Source organism: Cinclus cinclus, chromosome 4 (assembly GCF_963662255.1).
Source record: "Cinclus cinclus chromosome 4, bCinCin1.1, whole genome shotgun sequence".
Classification (NCBI taxonomy): Eukaryota; Metazoa; Chordata; class Aves; order Passeriformes; family Cinclidae; genus Cinclus; species Cinclus cinclus.
This window is the reverse complement of record NC_085049.1, coordinates 32,998,669-33,020,574: the sequence shown is the minus strand read 5'-3', so window position 1 is coordinate 33,020,574 and position 21,906 is coordinate 32,998,669. Positions and strand designations below refer to the sequence as shown.

At 36.2% G+C, this 21,906-nt stretch overlaps 1 protein-coding gene across 1 annotated transcript in view; it reads left to right on the top strand.

The window, feature by feature from the left end:
* Positions 1-21,906, top strand: part of PTPRZ1 (protein tyrosine phosphatase receptor type Z1) — a 126,342-nt gene that overhangs the window by 97,042 nt on the left and 7,394 nt on the right. Inside the window, exons 13-22 of the mRNA XM_062492500.1 lie at positions 2,298-2,442; positions 9,385-9,476; positions 12,723-12,808; positions 15,101-15,121; positions 15,285-15,381; positions 16,825-16,907; positions 17,629-17,763; positions 19,069-19,203; positions 20,225-20,388; positions 21,138-21,221. Coding sequence (XP_062348484.1) covers positions 2,298-2,442; positions 9,385-9,476; positions 12,723-12,808; positions 15,101-15,121; positions 15,285-15,381; positions 16,825-16,907; positions 17,629-17,763; positions 19,069-19,203; positions 20,225-20,388; positions 21,138-21,221 — 1,042 coding nt within the window. The remainder of the gene's footprint in view (positions 1-2,297; positions 2,443-9,384; positions 9,477-12,722; positions 12,809-15,100; positions 15,122-15,284; positions 15,382-16,824; positions 16,908-17,628; positions 17,764-19,068; positions 19,204-20,224; positions 20,389-21,137; positions 21,222-21,906) is intronic.

The following is a 21,906-nucleotide window of genomic DNA, read 5'->3' as shown; positions in this document are numbered from 1 at the left end:
TTACATAATGGGTGTCATTTGAATTTCTACCAATAGTAGCTCAAAAAGGATTTTATGCTACTGGAGGAAGAGGAGTACCACAGACTTAGTTTGTCTTGAAAGACACTCTGCAGTATCACTTCATGTGCATTACTTTTTTCCCAACACATGATGCCAAATAGTGGCTTTTAATAAACTGAACATTCAGTTTCATCATGTCTAACATGGTTTCCTGTAAATAAAAGGCATAGTTGCTTAATTAAATTATAAAGAAATGAAACAAACACAAAAATTAATCTCTCACCTGAGAACTTACTTATACATTGCAGTGGGTTTTACAGAAATTGTTGAAATGTCATTGCTGTGACCATTTCAGAAAAAAAAATTGTCGTTCAGTCATTTAAACTTTTCCCAGTCTTGTAGTTGATACATAATTATGCTCGTTCTGAACTATGATTTTCTCTGTAAGACCTCTGTGACTACCTAAACCTTTCAACTTCTATTGAAAAACTAAGACAAATTAATAAAAAGAAATATATGAAGGATCCAAACATATCAATTATTAGAAATCAAAGAAATCTGCTGTAGCTGAGACTGCCTTTTCAGCTGCCATCATTGGAGTGATGGCCAAGTAGGCAAGAAACCCCCTGGTACAGGAGAAGCCTGCGCTTCATTCCCTATAGGAGGAGTCCTAATAGAATGTGGTCATGAAGTTTGAAGGAACCCTGTCATTACACAGATAGGATTGGATTTTATTCTCTGAATTACTCCAGAGTTGGATAGGAAAATCTGACTGTTGCAAAGGAATCGTATTGTGCTTTCTCATGCATACACATAGTTTTTTTTCTCTGAAATCAATAGGAAGTACCAATTTTAACCTACTAAACAGACACTTGGATATTTTTCAGAAGCAATGTTATGCCTTCAATTACTTTGCCCATTGAGCTGCAGAATTTAAAAAGAAGTGGTTGATATGGGTGTTAAAGAGTATTTTGAATTAAAACCAAGAAGACATCTGCAAAATTAGAGCCTAGACCTTTTTGCACATAAAGTCCTGAAAGCAGCCTCTAAACTCAAGAAAATGGAACCAAATAGAGCTGCCTGGAAACCTGTACTGCGTCAAGCCATTTGTTTTTTGACATCCTATTCAGAGCATGTAATTTGCTGGGTTTTGGGGTTTGTTTTTTTGTTGTTTTTTTTTTTGTTGTTGTTGTTTTGTTTTGTTTTTTGTTTTCTTCAGATTAAACTCCATTCCTACTTCCCTTTGTGTAATAGCTGTTCATTCATGTAGAATTGGTCTCTTGAAATCCCAATGGAGTGCAGATGTTTTCTGTACAGCAAAATTCCTCTCTTATTAAAAAAATTCATTGTATTAGGACTATTTGCAAAAGCAGAAAACATTCTAGGGCTTTAATTCTAAAAAGTGCTGAAGTGCTTATTTCTACATTTTAACTCAAATAATGCTCACAGTAAACTGCGCAGATTGAAATAAGCCAGTTATTTTGCATCAAAGTCACAACTTTAAAATACTTACTTCTTGAGGTATGACCAAAACTAAAAATAAAGTATTGGTGTTATCCACAGTTGTGTTTCCTTCTTTAATAAAATTATTGAATATTTTGGTTTAATCTTCATACAGATTCATATATCCGAATATTTCTGTCATCCAACATTATATGGCTCACAGAAATATGAAACCAAAGCAATAGCTAAATAGTGATTTGATCACCTGTAAAGATGGAGGTGGGAAATTTAATTGTTGCTCCAGTATAGTTGAGAAAGGCAATTGGATTCAAAGGAAGCAGGGTGTATCTATAAGGCAATTTACAGAATGGGCAATGGATAAAAATACAGAAAGCTGAACTGTGATACAGCAAGCACATAAAGACTATTGCAAGATAATTTTTATGTTAACCAATTAGCCAGAGAAGTGATTTGTGTTATATGACTGACATTAATATCAATTCCAATGCACATTCCAGTACTATGTATTCAGATTTCTTAACTCATTTGGCTTTCACCTAATAAAACAGATTTAAAAAAAAAAAACTTTCTTCTGAATTTTAACAACAGTCTGCTATTCTTACAAAGAAGTCTCCACTGCTGGAAGGGCTGAGTGACATAAGCTTGAACACTTTGCTTTACCCTCTATCTGCTTGTCTTCTGTAAGCTGGTTTGCAAATGTATAAACTTTCTGCAGTACATAGTAAAAAATAGAGGTAAGTGATATTAAATAGGCTCATTATAAGACACATTCACCTGTGTTATGCATTTCTCAGAATTTAAACATGGACTGTTTCAATTTTCTCTGACTGCAGAGGCAAGTAATATTAGCCATGAGTCTCGTATTGGTCTAGCTGAGAGTCTGGAATCAGAGAAGAAGACAGTTATACCACTTGTGGTCGTATCAGCCCTGACTTTTATCTGTCTAGTGATTCTTGTGGGTATTCTCGTTTACTGGAGGTAAGTTGTTTTTCGGTTGATCTTTTTTTCAGTTCTAAAGAGCTGTCATTTGAAAAAATGTTATTGGCATTATTAAGCTGGGTTACAGGAGGGAGACTGGATCTTGTCTCTTACCTTGTCTTCGTATTGCTCAGTGTTGTAAAGATGACAAAAATAAGGTGGTTTCTGTCCAAAATACTCAACCACTTTTTTTTCTTTTTTTTTTTTTGCAGAGGGTTTAACCACTGTAAATAGTTTATTCCCATATTGATAGACTTTAGTAAACAATAACCCGTGACTGATGTCTAGAAAGCAAGTGACTTAACAGAACACTGGGAAAAGTAAGAGGGAGAAGAAAAGTAAATATGGCATAGGGCTGTTTACTATCTTTCCAGTCCTTTACTACTTAAAAAGGTAGTTATCAATTTAGAATGAGATTCTATGGTCCTCAACAGAACTATGTAAATAAGCAATTCATATGGCACTGTAGGAGTGTGCTGTAGCCAACACTGTGGGGAAGACAGAAAGGAGATAGTTCAGTGATACTATAATAGAATAACTGTTTGAAGAACACTTACAGGGTAGCTCTTAGGATGTTTTGTGATTAAATAGTCATTCTACTTTATGATTCTGGCAAACTAAAATTAGGCCCCCAGTCTTTCAAGGCTTTGGTGGATAACTACAGATGTGTTTCATGTGCACATGTGCTCACGTTTCCTCATGGACATGTTTCTCTGTGATTTGATAAATTGTTAAGCCAGTAAAACAATAGGATCAAGAGAATTGATGGTTATTAGAAGTCATTACAACAAAAACAGTAAGAGCAAAAACACTGTATCCACTCTGTGAAATAAAACAGACCAGATAACATGGCCAAGATCTCTTCCATACAGCTGTAATGACTTCCCTCCGAGAGGATAAAAAGAGTAGCTGCATTCACATTGCTTACTGGGGATAGCCTCTGCCCTGTTCTAACCCCAAACTTTGCCAAGCATTGTGTGAAATACTGTGCAAGTTGGCCTGAACTAAAAGTGTACCAGGAACCTTATCAGCCACATGGTAGTATGTGGCAATGCTCAAGACTTTGGAACTCTTCCCTTGGTTCTAGTTAAATCCAGTCTTCCTAGGGATATGTCTGCTTAAGCTCTCAAAACCCTTGCATAGCCCTAAGACTTTCTCAAGTATGCAGGTTGTCAGGGAGGAAATGAAATGGTGGGCCAGAAGGGGGAAATAAATTGCAAAAACTTCTACTTAAGTGATTGCTGGGAACCTGATCCTGCTTCTGCTGTGCTAACACATAAACTAGCAGCCAGAAACAGGACCTTGCTCCTACAGGGACTGTACAAAGAAGTCATAAGACAGGCCCAAACATCTTTCAGATGCCTCCAGAGCTTGTTTCTTCTTCCTTCATGCCAAATAATCCTGTTTATTCTAAAATTAAAAAGTTGGTGGACAGCCAATAATTTTGACCTTTTCCAAAATAGTGACTACTGTAATCTCTAGGCTGTGATGTCAGGATTGTGCTTGCTGACTTTTCTTCTAATCTCCTGACACTGGTTTTCTGTCAGCCTATGAGGGTGTGTCCCACCTGGGGACAGAACTCATTCCATCCCTGTACAGACTAGTCTGGAGAAATAGAGTTCAAGCATCCCTTGTTCCAGGCAAGTGTGCTAGTGAGTCAGACAGCCTTTGCCATTATTAAAGTCACTTGATCAATGAACCTTGAGAAAGATTTCTTTTGCTTTTCAAAGGAGTAGTTACTTGCCATAATAATTGCCAAACTAATTTCTTAGTCTATGCTTAGATGCATAACTCTATTCTCCATCCCAGGATTTCCAGCTAACCACTTGCATATTGAGAATCTTTTCCTGTTATTCACGTTATGCAACATGATTGTTCATATTCAACTTCCAAAGGGTTTTGTCCCTGATGCTGAACAGTATTTGAAATCTCTTCTGTTTGCCAAAGAAGGCCATGCATTTAAAGACCCAGATTGTACAATGCAGTTCTAGTAATCCTACACGTTACAAGCTTGTTTTTGTCAAATAACATTGTGTTCATTTTGTATACTTTCTCTGGGAATGAACAATTCTGTAAAACAGGTCTTTGAAAATAAAACAAAAATCCTGTTAGCAAGAACATCTTCTTGCCTTGAATCTAATCTTTTCTGTATTTCTCGTGTGCTGCAAAATCAAATGTGGAGCTCTTTTATTGTTAATCCTCAAAATTCTTTTGACATTATGATAACACCAGTAACTATTTCTTGTTTCAGGGGAATGCAACATAAAGACTATGCATCATCATAGATAGGACTTTACAGCCCTCTTTCAAAGTAGCCAAAACACTCACCTCATTTTAAAGACTGGAAAAAAATAAGAATATTAACTTCATTGCTATGCAGATTTCATTAAGCCAGAAAATATTAGTGGAAATGCTGTAAGATTTTTTCTCATAGTTAAATTTAGTTTGTTTTGAAATAATTGCTCATAGCTATTAATGTTTCTTTTTATAATTAATCTTTTTTTCCCCTAATTTGGGCCAATTAGTTTCACCTATAAAGTTCATAAAAACATTTAAGTTTATGATAAGCTATTCTGTTTCTTTTGCAGTGGTGATCCAGAGTAACTGTTGGTCTCTCTCAGCTTGTCACTTGAGTAAATAGTGTTTTGGGTTGTTTCCAGTATTAGCTCCTTATTTGAATATGCAAAAGGTGTGTTATTTGGTTTAAAATCAAATAACTACCAAGAGCAACAAGTTCCCATGTCTCAAGGTTACAGAAAGGCAAAAAAAAAAATTATTTCTTCACTTTAATGACTTGTATCAGAAAAATAATTCTGTACCATCTGTTGTTTGGGTTTTGGTTTTGGGGTTTGTTTTTTTTTAAATGAAATTGTTAATCATCACTTGCAGAAATTCCTCAATCTCTTCACTATCTCATTAGGCACAATTTCAATCTTTTTTTTGATAGATATTTATTTCTCTGACAGGGATTAAAACTTCTAATGGCAATACTGTCTAAAGATTGAATAATTGCCAGTAGGAAAATACCATTTTTTAATACTCTGGTTTTATGTATCTTTTGTAATTCAAGCAATTTTCAAGAAATGTCATCTTCCTTTCATTTCTTCAGCATGATTAAGATTACAGTGGAATAAACAAGGAGATTTTTTTGCCCTGTTTAGTGGCCTTGCTGTCCAGATAGACTTTTTTAATAGCTTTAGAGGGGATTTCCTGTCCAAATCTAGAGTCTATCCATTTTTTAGTATCTGTCTACTTTCTGAGTTCTTGCAGCAGAAATGTGGCAGGAATACCTGAATGTACTTACTCTCTTCTTTTCTCGATAGCTTCATCATTACCATTTTGCTTAATTATTCATGTTTGTGTAGATCAGCTTTTATAATGTTTTTTTTTAATAAGAGCTTGGAGAATAGTAACACAGTAACAGTTATCAGTGGAGTTGTATCATTCAATTCTTTTTCAACAAACATATGTGAGTTGTAGCAAAAGACCAGCTCTAGTGGCATGAACCACAAACTGCTAATGCATTTCCAGGTCCATTTGCATCTGTAGACATACTGAGTGTCAGCTGCCTGTCATGCAGCCTGTTAGACATTTTGTGATAGCAACACTTCAGAAATTACCAACCTGATGACAGACAGCACCCTGAGTAGTTATTTGAATTTTAATTTTCCTCTACCACCCTCTACCACCATATAATTTGAAACATACCTGTCAGAGAACATTCATTTTCTTAGCCATGATTTGAACTAATGCACATGCATTAGTTAAACTTGCCCATGCAGAAACACTTAAACCAGATTTAAATATACAGAGGCCACACTCATCCATCCATAAAGGGAAAACTTCTCAACTGTGTACCATGTCATAAATAAAAGTCTTAATAAAATCTGACAATTAAAATTGCAGTTGACAAACACATAAAAATTAATTGCAGCTATTTAAAAACTGAATAATTGGCATCCATTGAGGATCCAATTGTCCTCCTTTGGCTTCATCAGATCTTTAAATTATCTGAACATTAAAAAGAAATCTAGTAAGTGTTTGAGAATACCTACTGGCAGATAGTTCTGTGAGCTCAAAAGACACTGAAGTTCTCATGTAAAGAAGTAATCATACCTCTAAGACCATTCTGCATGAGCAGCAGAAGCACAAACACATCCTCTGACCTGCAGAGTTGAACTCCCTTCCTGAGTTCCTGGGGCAGGATGACTCTGCACACATGCACAGCCCCATGCACATAGTGCCCTGCTCCTTGCCAGCCTCCACGGCAATCCCAGCCACGCTCCGAGCAGTCCCTGCCCCAGGACAGAAGTCAGCACACATTCTCAGCCAAGGTCCAAGGGTTCAAATGCTAGAAAATCTATGTCTCCCACATTCAGAGGCTTAGTCTTGTAGTCTCATGTAGTTCCCATTGAAGTATTCATTCAGATCTAGTATCCCTCCTGTCAGACCAAAGTGCTGCTCCTGCTGTACAGATTCAGACACTGTAATTAATTCAATGCTTTAGCACTGCCCCCATATATAAAATGTGTGTTTGAACAAGTGCAGTGTCTAAATTACAAATTACAGTTTTAGGTTGGAGATCTAAGTGCTGTGATGAAAGGTGTAAATTAAATAATCAGGTTATTGAGCGATGGGACCTTTGTCTGAAGTTCTAAATAGTCATCACTTTTTTCATTAACAACAAGTGATAATTAACAAGATGTGAGTATTAACATTAGGTTTAGTCATGAAGGCTTTCAGTACTGATGCAGAAGCAGATGGAGTGCCTATTTATGAGTCTTATTACAGGTTAAGTCAACTGCTATGAATTTGTCTCCCAAATGTGCTAAGGGTGTAATTTATTTTCAGCCACAATTAACTTTTTAAAGACTAAAAATACATTGGCTCAGTGACGGATAATGAGTGTATGGCATAATGTGAGGACGTTTTAAGTGCAGCTTTAGATGTGAAAGTCATTACGCTAATTAAATTCTTTATAGCTCAATCTTTTCACAAGCAAATAGGTGACAACGTTGCATAAACCTTACATATAATGGTTATTCACAAGCAGTAGACATTTGGGGGTAGGACACTTTTTGGGTTTGGAACTTTAGCATCAGACTGCTTGGCATGTTTGGTTGGTGTAGTTTTTAATAAACAAAATGCAGCCTTTGCTCTGCCCAGCAGACAGAGCCAGACTTTCCAGAGTGTTTAATGAATTGAACACTTGGAGACTTGCCTGTGTCTCACATATATTTCACACTCAGTTTTGATACTAACTCTTGAGTTTTATGCTAGCACTGAGACAGCCTCTCTCACCTCAGCAGCCTCTAACTCTAATGTTAGAGACTCTAAAATTTAGAAAGGCATTCCCAGGTACCTCCTGAATGTGTTCTTGGTCTGCATCCAAAATTCCCACTTCTGAGTAAAACCACATACATAAGAGACAGTATTTCTCCAAATACCTCATGCAAAGCCAGGGTTTCTCTGTGAGCATCACAAATACACTTTTAGAGAATTCTAGCTGGACATCAGATTTAATTGTTGTGTGAATTACCAGGACTATTTTGCATACCTCAGTTTTCCCTTTTAGGTCGCTGTCTGCTTTTTCATGTGGTTTAAGAGAATCTGTATTGTACACTGATAGAAAATTCTCAACACATTCCGAGAATATGGGCATGTTTCCCAAAGGCTTAATTGAAATAAGCTTACCAAAGTCTTCATTATCTATATTAATGCTTCTGGAAAGAATGACATCAGACACATATTCTCTATCTATTTCTCAGATAATCTTCAAAATTTATTTCTGTTTCTATATGAGGTTTTTTATGATTGCTGTGATACAGGAACAGTACAGGATTTAAAATAACAGTGATTACACAAAGTAAGAAACAATCATACAAGAGCGGCAGCCAACAGCTTTGAAGAAGCAGCATCTTGTAAATATAAAATGAGATTAGTATTTTCATGATGCATATATTTCTTTTTAAATTTAGTAATTAGTGAATATTTCAGAGAGATTAAGTGACCCAAAGTTAAGATTGTTATTAGCATGTCTAATCATATGGAGATTTTTTAATTAAAGAGGGTTTGCAATGCTTACAGCAGCAGTGGGTTATTCATTCCTTTGAATAGCTTGGATTCTTAGCAGATGCTATTCCTATTATCTTCACATCTGGATTACAGCACAGATACAAATAACATTGTGAGTCATAGTTAAGGATGGTTGCATTTGTATTCATACTTAAATGTTTTTGAAACAAAGTTGGCATCTTCTGGAGTTAGAAATTGCCCTGTTTCTGTTTGTCAACTTTGGGAAGTCCTTCTTGGTTAAGGTATCCCTCAGTGTTGCGATTACATCATGGAGAGTTGTTTAGCCCCAGTCTCAGTAGTTCTAGAGCCACTGTTTTAGCTGTTACAGGGCTTGTTGTCTTTTATTGCATTTCCATGTCTGCAGTAGCATCTATCAATAAATTATCAGAACTGATCTCGTACACTGCTCCATCTTCAGTCTAGCATCATCACATGAAAGGAAACAGTAATTATTTAAGTAAATTTGGATGAGTGAGGAAGACAGTGGCATTTTTTGTACGTGGAGTTGTGCAGCATCTACAGTAGCTCCTGATGCAGTTTCTCTTTCAGCTGTCACTATGTCTGATGTGTGCTCTATCTTCTGCCTCTGGTATAGGTAAAGATGCATGAACTATATATTATGCTAAGGTAATGTAGTATCTTCATGTTGTATGCATAATTTGGTGATGTGCTGGGTGAATACTTATATTTTAGCAGTAGTATTTGACACTCCATGAAAATTTGTTTTCGTAAAAATGATTTTTCTTTCTGACTCAATAATGCCAGAATTCCAGATCATCTCAGATAATGTTTTGGTGGGGGGTTGTTGGTTTCTTTTTTCTTCCCTTTTTTTTTTTTCAGTATTTTTGTGTTTTTATCCCCCTCTAGGAAATGTTTCCAGACTGCTCATTTTTATTTAGAAGACAATACATCACCTCGAGTGATTTCTGCTCCCCCAGCTCCAATCTTCCCAGTCTCAGGTATTTCTGGCCACTGTTGTGTGGATTGGTGCTAACTGTTGCAAGATGCTACTTTATATGTGTCAGTATGAATTCTTCATATACAATAAAATCTGTAAAACAGAGATCTGTAACCTCTTGTACAAATCTGTGTAAACAGGTACACTTGATATTGGCAGACTTGTGTTATTAGTAGTCTCATCTGTAGGTAGCAGAAGAGAAATGTCTTCAGCTTACAGAGTTGCCTCAAGGATACTCTGTGCTTTGTAAGCCATTTTAAGTGTAGCCTCATTAGAGTGGCTGCTCATGTAGCCATCTGAGCTGCACTAAATAGCTCTAGAGGATTACACCAGTAACATATTCTGTTGTATTTCTGCCTTTAATTGGATTTGTCACCTGAGTGTAGAACATGTCCTATTCTTTTTAGCAGCAGGATGAGGATGTGCCTCATCTGTCTGCATTTCACTTGTAATTACAGCATGGTCTTACACATATTTTACTAGCATATTTACTATGGCAAAGTTATGTGAACCTCCCATGAAAATAATACAGAAGTTCAGAATATTATTAGCATCTTCTGATTCTATATCCATCACATTTATTTGGAGAAACTGTTTCCTTTCTTTCCTCAAAATGTATCAGAGAAGTGTGTGCAGCCTTTCAGCTTTTTCAGTGTAAAATGAAAAAGAATAATTTCATTCTTCTATTTAAACCAAAAAGAGATTAATTCTAAAGCAGATCCTAAGCCACATTCTCACCTATGACAGAAGGTTATCTTGTTCCACAAGTAATGTTTTTGCAAACTGTGCTATTATACGAGGAGATAGATTTGCATGGAATGACTAAGGGAAGAAAATCAGCCCTTTTTTGAATAACTAGTAAACACATTTAATTAAATAAATTCCAAACATTTGGCTTCCATTTTAACTGAATTGTAGACATCTTCAAATTCATCTTGTATGGATTTCCACTGTTAGGAAATGCATAATGTTTTACTGAATGGTTAAAATGGCTTGATTTCAGTAAATATGATTATATAAGAATGACAAGCAGCAATCATTGTAGGAAATATCTGCTTTAACTCTCCATCATTAACTATATTGCACCACAGCTGTATAATTTTCTTATGATTTTTTTCTGACCAGCTCACCTGGGGGAAAATGTTTTCCTGTGCCATAATTGCACTTACAGTTATTCTGAGTGCCTAAAATGCTTGTTTTGAAGCTAGAAGTTTTCCTTTTGAAATGGTGATAAATATTAAAGAGAAATTTTTTTCTAAGTGACTGATGATGCACAAAATATTTTATGGAAAAAGCTGAAAGCACTGAGGAAATAGTTTTATTTTGCATGCAACAGATGTCAAGTGAAGAGTTATTGTGTTTTCTATTGTACAAGTGTTTCAGCAATGTAATTTTACAATTGCATCTAATTACAATATAATACTAGAAAGGAGTGTAAGGCAGGAAGAGTGATTTGCAACTGCTAAGTTTAATTCCTATGGCTGTGACCAAAAGCACACTCCACAGATTTCATTATATATTGTTTTCCTTCCATAGAATTATATATTAAGTTTTCCTTCCTTTCGTTGGCAGAGATAGGAGATCTGCATTTATTCACAGAAAATGCCATAACTCTTCACAGCATAATTCGAAGATGGATTCAAGTAGTAATGAATTACAGGGTAGGATTCAGATCCACTATCAAACTCTAAGCAGTTTGAAATGATCCTGCCATCCAGATTTAAATACATTCCTGGGTTCAGAGGTGATTGAATTGAGAGATTTGCATGGACAAGGAAACAAAACCCAAGATCTGTTTCTCCATTATTGTAATCACTCTTTGGGTCATTTAACTTCCTCCTGGTTTTGTGTTTCTATGTCATTAGGATAAACACTTCATGCCAGGTTTCACCTCCAAAGTGTGAAGATTGTGTTACACATTTGTTCAGCTTCTCTTAGGCTTTACTGGATAAATTCACTTTTTGTATTCAGATCCAGTCATATAAGTGGAAGACCAGATGGATCTTAGTAGAAATCAGCAAATTCTTGGTAACTGAAAGCTAGAATTATTAGGTAGGCTAAATGCTGAACATCTGTTGATGTGAATAACAGGTCTCTGTTCAATGTTTCTGACATTTTATTCACATATGATGTGGTGATGAAATTACAGATTGTAAAATAAACATGTTTTTAAACCATGAAAGGCTTTAAAACAAACCAACAAAATTATTCTTCAGAACCAAAACTAAGTGAAATAATGTCATCCTTTAGCAGATAATTAGCAAACAGATGACTTTATTTACACAGCATATTTGTCATAAAGAGAAGATTTAAAGTCCCAAAGGTTTTTATGTGATTCCTGAGGCATATGTTACACAAGTGATTTTTTTTATTTGTCTGAAGTAAAATGGAGATGTTACATTAATCACATTTATTCCTTGAGAGTGTAGATATTTTTCTTTGTGGGTAGCCAGAAAGTCTTAAACATAAATCTTTAATTTAATCCTTGAAGTATGAAGACTGATGTAAAAATCTGTGGTTAGTATTGCCATGATCAGACTCAAGATTGTCATCAATAGGTTTTCATAGAATCACAAGGAGAACTGGGAGAAAATTTTGTATGGAAGGTAGTCACTAATGCAGTAAACGATAAAAATTAATTCTTGTTTCTTTTGGACACCAATGCAAACATGCAGCTGTCAGTTAATATTTAAACACTGGCATCATGCTGCTTTAATTTAGTAGGCTTGGGACTATGCGGCTCATCCATATCCTGGATCCAAGTTCCAGTGCAACACTAATCAGTGTGCAGCACCCAGACAACTCTGCCTAATCATTCCTACTGTATCAGTATTATCCAGAGCTCTTCTCTCTCCCTTTGAACATCTTGTAGCAAATAGCTAATCCTCCCATATCTCCTTGACTTCACTGGGAATTTTTTGCTTTCTTCTGTTTACAGACAAGCTCAGCATCTTGCAGAATCAGCACCTTCATTTGGGGGGCTTACAGACAGAGCAAAACCTAGAAAGGCATTTTCATTATCTTCTTTCCAAATAATAATTTAGAAATGTACAAGTGTTAGGCAACTATTTTAGGAATGTTAATGGCATCAAAGAATGTTGTAATTTTTGGGAAGTTGTATATCCAAAGTTCTTGCCAAGAATTTTATTTCAGGATGTTTTGTGGATTGCCTACATAAGAACTTCATTATATGTCACTGGCTTTTTATTCTACATAAATATATCTTTTGTCTTTTCCCACCCCTAAGATGATGTTGGAGCAATTCCAATAAAGCATTTTCCCAAACATGTTGCAGATTTACATGCAAGTAATGGTTTTTCTGAAGAATTTGAGGTATGGCTCTATGATGTCATCTTTTTATTAGCACGTACAAATAATGTTAAGTTTAAATGCCTGCAAACAGAAATTGGGGCATTAGATTCTGATTTGAGCACCAGTTTCATGAATGCATGTAAATGTGAGCACTTTGAGCCCAGTATGGAGTTTATGCATAAAGCCTAGCCTGATTCCTAAAAGCTAACAGGGCTGGAATACAAATGGGAGTGTTTATTATCATGATAAAATATTGAATAACTGTGTGGATAAACTATGCAAAGGTAGTGCAATGTATGTGGTTTATCAGGTACAGTGACAGATCTAAAGCTTTTTAAATACTAAGGACAATCAAATTTTGCAGAAGCTACTCACATTTGCTTGTTCCATTTACAGAGCAAATAAAATGGAAGTAATAATAAATACACGTGGCAATACTTCTGATTAACAGGGGAGCTAATGTAGCCTTCATAAGTGGTAGTGAAAGTTTTACAGTTCCTTTCCTAAAGTATATGGTTTATGAGAGGTATTTCAAAATGTTGAAATGTATGCTCTAATCATACAATGTTACTATCACCCTATGCAACTAATGTTCTTCATTGTTTTTCACACTCATGTATTACAATCAATTTAAATAATATGTTCTAATTTAATTCACATAAACATTAAAACCCCAAATACTGTAAATAAAGCTGCGCCATTGGCAATTTTTACAAGAGATTTCTAATAAAATGAGTATGTTGGGATGGAAATTAGTATTTTAACAGATCTATATAATTAAAAACATGACTGTAGTATTCCTGTTGCAAAAACAGCAATGAAAGTAAAAATTCAGTTTTGCATCTTTAGGTTTTGTTTCCCCAGCCAGTATTGTGATCTAGTGGACCAAAAATTCCATGTCCTTCACATAACCTTATTCATCAGCATTTCTTCTTCAGTTCATTTAATATTCAGAATATCCATTTGGTTGTGGGACCAAATTTGTAAATACTTGCAAATGTCCAGTACCTGTTCATATGTATTACACATATCCATATACACTGATGGAACTGGACTCCAGCTTGACTAGCTATTAATAAGAGCAGATGTTGAACGACTGCATGTAAATACAATGGATACAAAGTTCTTTTACCATTAGTGAGTACAGCAATACAGAAATCAGATTGTTCATTTTAAGTTGATCTTTTCCTGCAATTTTATTTTAATTAAATTAGAGCAGTGATCTAAAGACCAAGTATAGTGCATGTCACTGAACTACAGCTGCACCATTTGAAATATTTCATGCTGGTTTTAACTACTACTAAAATAAAAATAATCAGTGTCCTCATCATTTCTTGGAGATCTTTTTTGGCTTTATGGACTACCTCAGAAGTAGTGTTCAGTTCTTTTCTCTACCAATAGAGAACTTGGAAGAGTGGGAAAAACTAAAAAATAATAAAATGTCTTTGCAGAGTTAGCATATATTTGAAGAGCACAAGGGTGGTTTGGATTTGGGGGGGGGGGGGGGGGGAGGGGTAACAAGTTTTTTTATATTGCTACAAAATAATTAATTTAAAATCTAATTTTTAAACTGACAACCACTTTTCATATATATATATGAAAGGCGATTGACATTAAAATTAATTATTAAGAGTGTTGGGAAACACCATTAGTACTTTTAGTGATAGCAGTGTATTTGCTATTTAAAAGTGTGGACCTTATAAATGCTTGAGTTTCCTGTCAGCTAAAGTAATGAATAAAATGAATTAATTTTGAGAGTCTTACAGACTTTGTGCCTATCTTGTCAAGCCTGTCTCTCTCTCTATAGAATTGTTGGCTTCTCTGTGAAACTGGAGCCTGAGTGAGGGCTGTAACTCTGTCGTTCCCCAGAGTGCTGTGAGGCTGGCTGAACTGCACACAGTCCTGCTTCACTGGAGGTTTTGCAGCTGAATGCAAAGAGAGCAAAAGCATTCCCCAGAGAAACTAATGCATTTATAAGAACACAGAAAAATTCCAGTGAATTGTTAAATATATAGATAATCTGGCTGAAGTCTGTGATGTTGCTCATATGTACAAGCTTTCACTGGCTTGTCTAAGTTCTAACATTAAATGTTAAGATAGGGGAAGAAATGCCAGCATTTTAACTGGGAAAATTGCATCTTGCTTCCTTTAGGAGTTATGTCAAAATACGTAATTTTGTTGTTATTATGGATATATTGCATGACCATTACTGTTTTCCATATAGTAATCGCTATTTATATAAACACTTATCCATTTGTTCTGTGCTGTGGAATTTGATTTTTTTTACTTTTTTTGCATTCATTCCCTCATTAGACACTGAAAGAGTTTTATCAGGTAAGGAATTATTTCACTGCATTTTTTTTTAGCAATGAAGTAGTTGTAAAATATCATAGATAATTGGGTATAAGGTTGTGGTTCTTTTCATGCTTTCTTACTGTATTTAAAGATGTTTTATGTATCTTAATAATTACTAAAATGTGACATACTTTTTTTTCAGGAAATCCAGAGCTGTACTGTAGATCTAGGTATTACATCAGACAGCTCTAATCACCCTGACAACAAGAATAAGAATCGATACATAAACATTGTTGCTTGTAAGTAAAGGTGCTGCTTGTTGTTTTATGTGAGAAACAATTATAAACAAGTATAGATTTATATGTTATTAGCAGGAGCAAAAATATTTCTACACTGAAACCTCCAGCTACTCTTCAGCAAAGTGCTCCTTGGAGAGGAGTTAGCATCAAATTTCACATTTCAAGTTAGTCCTCTGTCATTCTGCTGCTTTGGTGAGCATGTGTTAGCAAGATATATTTGTGTCTTTTGCAATGACCCAAAGGGAGTTGGGAGATTTCAGTATAATGCCATTAGAAAGACAAAGAAGCTTTGATTGTCAAAATTAATCCATCTTTCATTTAGAATAATGGTGATTTATTGTCTCTATGAGCTTCAAAATCCCTGGATATATTTATTGTCATATATAAACATAAATGTTCTGGTTTTATGCTGTACTATGCCTGGCAACAACGTAGTACAGCAGCTTCATTAGCCAGCACACTTGTTTTCCCATTGCATCACTCTCCCAGATTTTTCTTCTCTGAAACACATCTATTCAGTTTTGTTAATCTCTCTTTCAAGCTATTGTCTCTGAGTTTTCGATCATTTGGCGGCTCAATACTTTTTTGTAAACTCTCCAGAGCATGTCAACTTTGTTCTGATTACAAGAAAGCTCTAGAGTAAACATATCTTCAGCATTTAGTGTCACTAAAGCTTAATAAAAAGAGGTGGCGGAGTCAGCTGTCTGGCACAAGACGATGTAAACCAGCAACAAGAAAGCCAATCCCCCTCACTAAAGATGTCTCTAAAGAGACAAAAACTCAGGGATTTTCCTCTGCCATTGTGTTTGTACCTGGTCATATAAAAGGTGCTAGCCCAGGGCTTGTTTTACTAAAGAGCAGTGCAGAGGCAGCTTTGAGCAGCTGAAGTAGCAAGAATTGTGCTCTATAAGTGACTCAAGTGTAGTTCTTACAATCAGTGCAGGCTACAGAACACTTCAGCTTACCCTGATGCAGTTGTTGCTGACTCTTCAGATGACCAGCGTTTTCAAAGTCCCATTGCTCTCCAGAGTCTACTCTTTTAACTTGGAATTAAAGTCCCTCAACACTGGTGCCTGCCATCATTTTGAGACATCCCACTGAGGAGAGTTGGCAGTCATGAGACAGGACTTACTGAAGACCTATACATCTTTACAAGCAGCAGCTAGGGGCCATAGAAGAAGTATGTCACAGTGGCTAAAATGACCCCAGGTGCTGCTGTTCAGACCACTAGATTCTGAATCCCTTGGTCCAGCTTTGGATTAATTTCTTTATTTTTCTGCAAATTAGAATTTTTAATCTGATTCATACATAAGGGGAGAAAGTTTGCATATGTAATTGTTACTGTATTTGCCTTACGTATTGTAAAAATACATTTATTATTTTTATGAGAAAGAATAGAATTCTTAACAAAAGTTGCTTATTTTCTCCCTTGTTTTACTGCAGATGATCATACTAGGGTTAAGTTAGCACAGCTTGCTGAAAAGGATGGAAAACTGACTGATTACATTAATGCCAACTATGTCGATGTAAGTGCCTTTTTCTATCAATTGTCTTATTGATCTCTCAGCCTTTTCTGTAAAAAAATATGTATGGAGATGAATAGATTTAATTCAAAAAAAGTATCACAATATTACAGATTCTGTTAAAAAAACTTTTGTGGTCTAAGTTAGGCCTACAAAGTTAAAGCCAAGGTAAAATGCCAATTCTTTCTTGAATCTATCTTGATGTTTTAACAGCTGCAGTTTAATGAGGGGCATTTATAAAGAAAAAATATCCTGTCACATCTGAGTCATTTTAGAAGTATATCTCATCTGAATGGTTAATTCTCTCATCTGAGATAATCTCATCAAAGTAAGATGCTGTTTGGCTCAGAGCCTCACCAAGATACCATTACCAGTTTTCATAACATAATTACTTACATGTGAATTATCGTGATTTATTTTTTTAGCCACATTTGCAACACATGTATGTGTCTCATAATTACTATCATGTCAGTGTTCTGCCTCAGTACTGGCATTTGAACATACATGTCCTATTTGTTGGAATGATAAACAGGCAACAGTTGCATTCATATGTCATCTGATACCACAGGGTTTCTGCAATTTTGATAGTTAAAAAACTTAAAAGCTCTTAAAAGCTTTTCAGAGTCTTTAAAAATAAATACAAAAAGTGTCGTGTACACCTCCCAAACTCATTTTGCTCATGGACAGTGATTTGACAAGTGTCATTTCTTATATTTCAATTTAGGGCTACAACAAGCCAAAAGCCTACATTGCAGCTCAAGGGCCACTAAAATCAACAGCAGAAGATTTCTGGAGAATGATATGGGAACATAACGTGGAAGTTATTGTGATGATAACTAATCTCATTGAGAAAGGAAGGGTATGAGTACCATTGTCCATATTTTATTTATCTGATGTTGGTAGATCTACCTGTAGCAAACTCCTGTCTTTTCTTTTTAAAATCTGGTTTAGTAAATTATTGAGCAAAAAGCAATAGTTTTTAGTAGTTGCTTGTGTCTGGATTTACTACAGAACAATACAGCTGAGGATTTGCAGCATGAAACTAAAGAAAATATTTAATGAATCTTGAAAATACCATGTTCTAACCACAAAGAAACCACAAAAACTTATACCGAGAAAAGACTTTTTGTATATAATATGACTGAATAGACTGTGGGCCTTGTGCCACATTCCACTACCAATCTGCTTATGGCTTTGCTTGCCATCATGCACTTTGTCAGGGTTGTCTGGGACCCTGGAAAGGAGAAGTACATAGTTCACATGAACTTTGCTGGATATTCACTGTCAGCTCCCTGTTAGCATCCCACAGTACTCGCAGTTCATTTCCTACTGCATGACTAGACACACATTTGTGCAGTGAGACAAAGCGAGGCCAAATCCCATCATCAGGTTGTGTGATTCTCTGATTAGGTGATGGCATTATACCTGTACCCTGGGGTCACATGAGGAGACACTTGCCACACACTGGCAGCAATGCCTAAAATTAATGTAAATCTTATCATGCAACCTATAAAACATCTCTCACATGATACAGACACAGCAATTGCAGATGAGGGCTGCACTGGGAGTACCACTTCATTTGCAACACCATGCTATAAACAAGCACTCTTCTAATACTCTTGGAGAAGGCTATATGACTACCCAACCAAAAGGCTGGACATAACACAGCTGTCTCCTCTATATTCTAGCCATTCACAGTCTCACTCTTACCTTCACTTCCAGATATAAAAGTACTCTGCCCATACTATAAATTAATCAGAAGCCATGTACAACTCTACTGGCTTATATGTATTCCTGTTTTCCTGTAGATCATGTGTTTTTTTTTTTTTTTTAGTTTATAGAGTGTCTATGGAATACAAAATTCCACAGTATTAGACCCTTTTAACTCTGATAGTATGATTTGAACTCCTTTTTTGAGTTCTCCAATTAAAGAATATTTTTGCATTGCTATCTTTCTGCAGCACAAAATAATTGTTATTTGTTCTCCTTCACAAAAGGTCACATCTGTTATAAACTGTGTATATTGACAGTCCTGATACAGTTTTGTGCTTTAATCTGCTCTGAAATTTGAACATTTCAGCTTACTAGTTTGACATTTTAAGGGGTTTTTTTCTCTATTATTTATTTGAGAAATTTTCTAACAAAGAAAATTTCTTTCTGACAGAGAAAATGTGACCAGTACTGGCCTGACGAAGGTAGTGAGGAATATGGGAACTTCTTGGTTACTCAGAAGAGTGTTCATGTACTTGCCTATTACACCGTGAGGAATTTTACTCTCAGAAACACCAAGATCAAAAAGGTTTGTGGCATCCTAAAAACACAAGTAGGCAAAAGCAATTGTTAAAAGATGCTCAGAATATTTTTAAGGCATCTGACAGCTCTTTTCTGCTGTATATTTAAAGACGAGTCCTATAGATCTCAGCCAGCCAAGATGCTTGTCAACTTCAGTTAATTTGACCAGATGAACAAACTCAGAAAACTGTAGGACCATCAGTGAAAAAAAAAAAAAAGCAGTGATCCTATTAGAGAGCTGATGTGAACTTTGCCTGCCTAGGTAGTAGGAATATATATTTTCAGAAAGAGAGCAACTTGAAGAAAATGGGGTATGAGTTCAATTAACCACCTCAGCTCTCCATTTTACTTTTTAAAGACAGGTGAATACACATTTTGTTTTATTGCAACCAGAACCAGCATGATCTCAGCTCAGCAGGGTGATGTTAGTTCCTTTGAGGAGAATTCTGAAAACTTAATCTATTCCAGCCATAGAAATGTCTGAGACATCTAGCCTCTCACCCTCCCTGCATAATTAATACATAACGTTCAGCACTTACAATCAATTAATTTATTCTGCCTATTTTAGGAACCAATCTTTGAATGAGATGACCTGCTTTCTGAAGGCATCCCTGCCTCTGAGTTGCCATGGAGGAAGAGAGCCTAGAAACGCAGCCTGCACAAGGCTACTTGCCTTGTAGATCACTAAAGCTGAGCGAGATGAATCCTACTCTTTGTTCACTCAGCAGTGGAGCAGAGTGGCAGGAAGAGCTGGTGACTCTTGAGAGCAGCTGTAACTTGTTACCCTCCAGTGCTCTTAATCTTTCCCTGTGGTTTTCTGAGACAGTATCAGGTCATTTTTCCCCTCAGCGGGCAAGCTGGTGAGACAGCAGCACTGGTCCATCCCCTTCTCTTTGAAGGTTGGATTATTCAGAGCCAGGTGGCATGCTTTGAACGAATAGAGATAGTACTGGTTCAACAACTACCAGGTGTGGAAATAAAATGAAGATGTGGGCTGCTTACATGTGGAAATATTTTTTTTGTTGCAGGGTTCCCAGAAAGGGAGGTCTAGTGGACGCATAGTGACTCAGTACCATTATACCCAGTGGCCTGACATGGGTGTTCCTGAATACACACTGCCCGTTCTCACCTTCGTGCGCAAGGCATCGCACGCGAAGCGCCACGCTGTCGGGCCTGTTGTGGTTCATTGCAGGTGTGGTTTTTATTGCTACTGCTGTAAGGTTCATTCCACTTTTGTTTTGCAGAAAGAAAGAATTTTTCAGTGGCGGGTTAAGCAAAATTTCACTCTCGCATTTAACAATTCCTGATGGAGTAAGATTAACTTCTTAGCTGATATTCTTATCTGATATTTCTCTTCTTCATGAGGCCAACTAATCTACTGTGCCACTTCTGTAAATCTCTATAAACAAGATGATGCTGCTCTACACTGTTCTTTTTTTTTCTTTCTTTCTTTTGGCTAAACTGCTCCTACTTCTATTTTTTTTCACATTTCTGTACTGCTGTCTTGAATGCTATGAGCTTACCAGATACACGTGTGGGGGATAATTGTTTCATTTCTGCAAATATATTGTTAGGATGCTTTTGGCTCATGCTTTCTTTGGTGCAGGGATGCTCTGTAATCCTAAGAGGAGTTCTGTGCAAAAGAGAAGATCCACTCTCTTCCTGGCTGAACTACAACTCTACTGTTTTTAACATTCTCTGGGCTCTAGCAGTCATTTACAATGGAGGAGCATTCTGGGGAGTGGTTGAGGATGGTTGAGGATGGTTGAGGTCTGCATGTGCCGCAGTGTGCAGGCAGGTGTTCTGTCAGTGCTCACTAAAACTGGCAGCTCAGGGAAAATTGGTTAAAAAGGGCTTGTAGGGCCTGGAGTGACTTCAAAATGCCCATGAAGGACCAGGTTATTGTAAAATATATAAGCAGGTTCTGGTTTTCCACTGTAGTACCTCACCTTTGATGGAACATTTGGAAAGAGAACCTCCTCATGAATTCTGTCCTTCTGGAGCTGACTCTGAGAAAGCCAACAGGTAAAGTCACCTCACAAATGCTGCAAATGAAGATATTTTATTTGTGGGATGATCTAATCTGACTGACATCTATTTTTAGCTTGGAAAATTAAAATTCCATATCTAGTTGTTCTGCTGCTATTTTCATCTTGCCTGTTCTTGGGAAATTCAGAACGTCAAGTCTGAGATTGCTGAGATATCGGCAATATATTAGGAGTAAATTAAATTGAGTTTTTGAAAAGTGAACAGTGGTAAGTTGTATGGCTTCAGTCAGACCTCTCCCTTGGGTCACAGGTATAATTATTCTCTGTCTATAGACAGTTTTGTATGGGTTTTAGCTAACCTGACCACATGCACTATGGAATTTGAAAGGAATCACCTCGTGTCTGAAATATAAATTTTATTTATATTTACAGGCTATATGGAAGACACAAATGAAGAGATTAGTGAAACTTATTTTAGCTATTTTTATTTTGTACTTTTCATGTTTTGTCTTTCATAACAAGTACAGATGGTGTCTGGTAATCTTTGTACATCTTTGTGTTTAACAGGGTATTAACAACCTGGACCTTTGAGTTTCATATCATACTTATTTAGACAGTTTATTACAGCAATCTGAGCTCACTCCACCTGTGGTCTGTGCCCCTTCTGTGGCAGAAATGGGATGACTGAATTAGAATGTATGGACTGAGCTGGATCTGCCCAT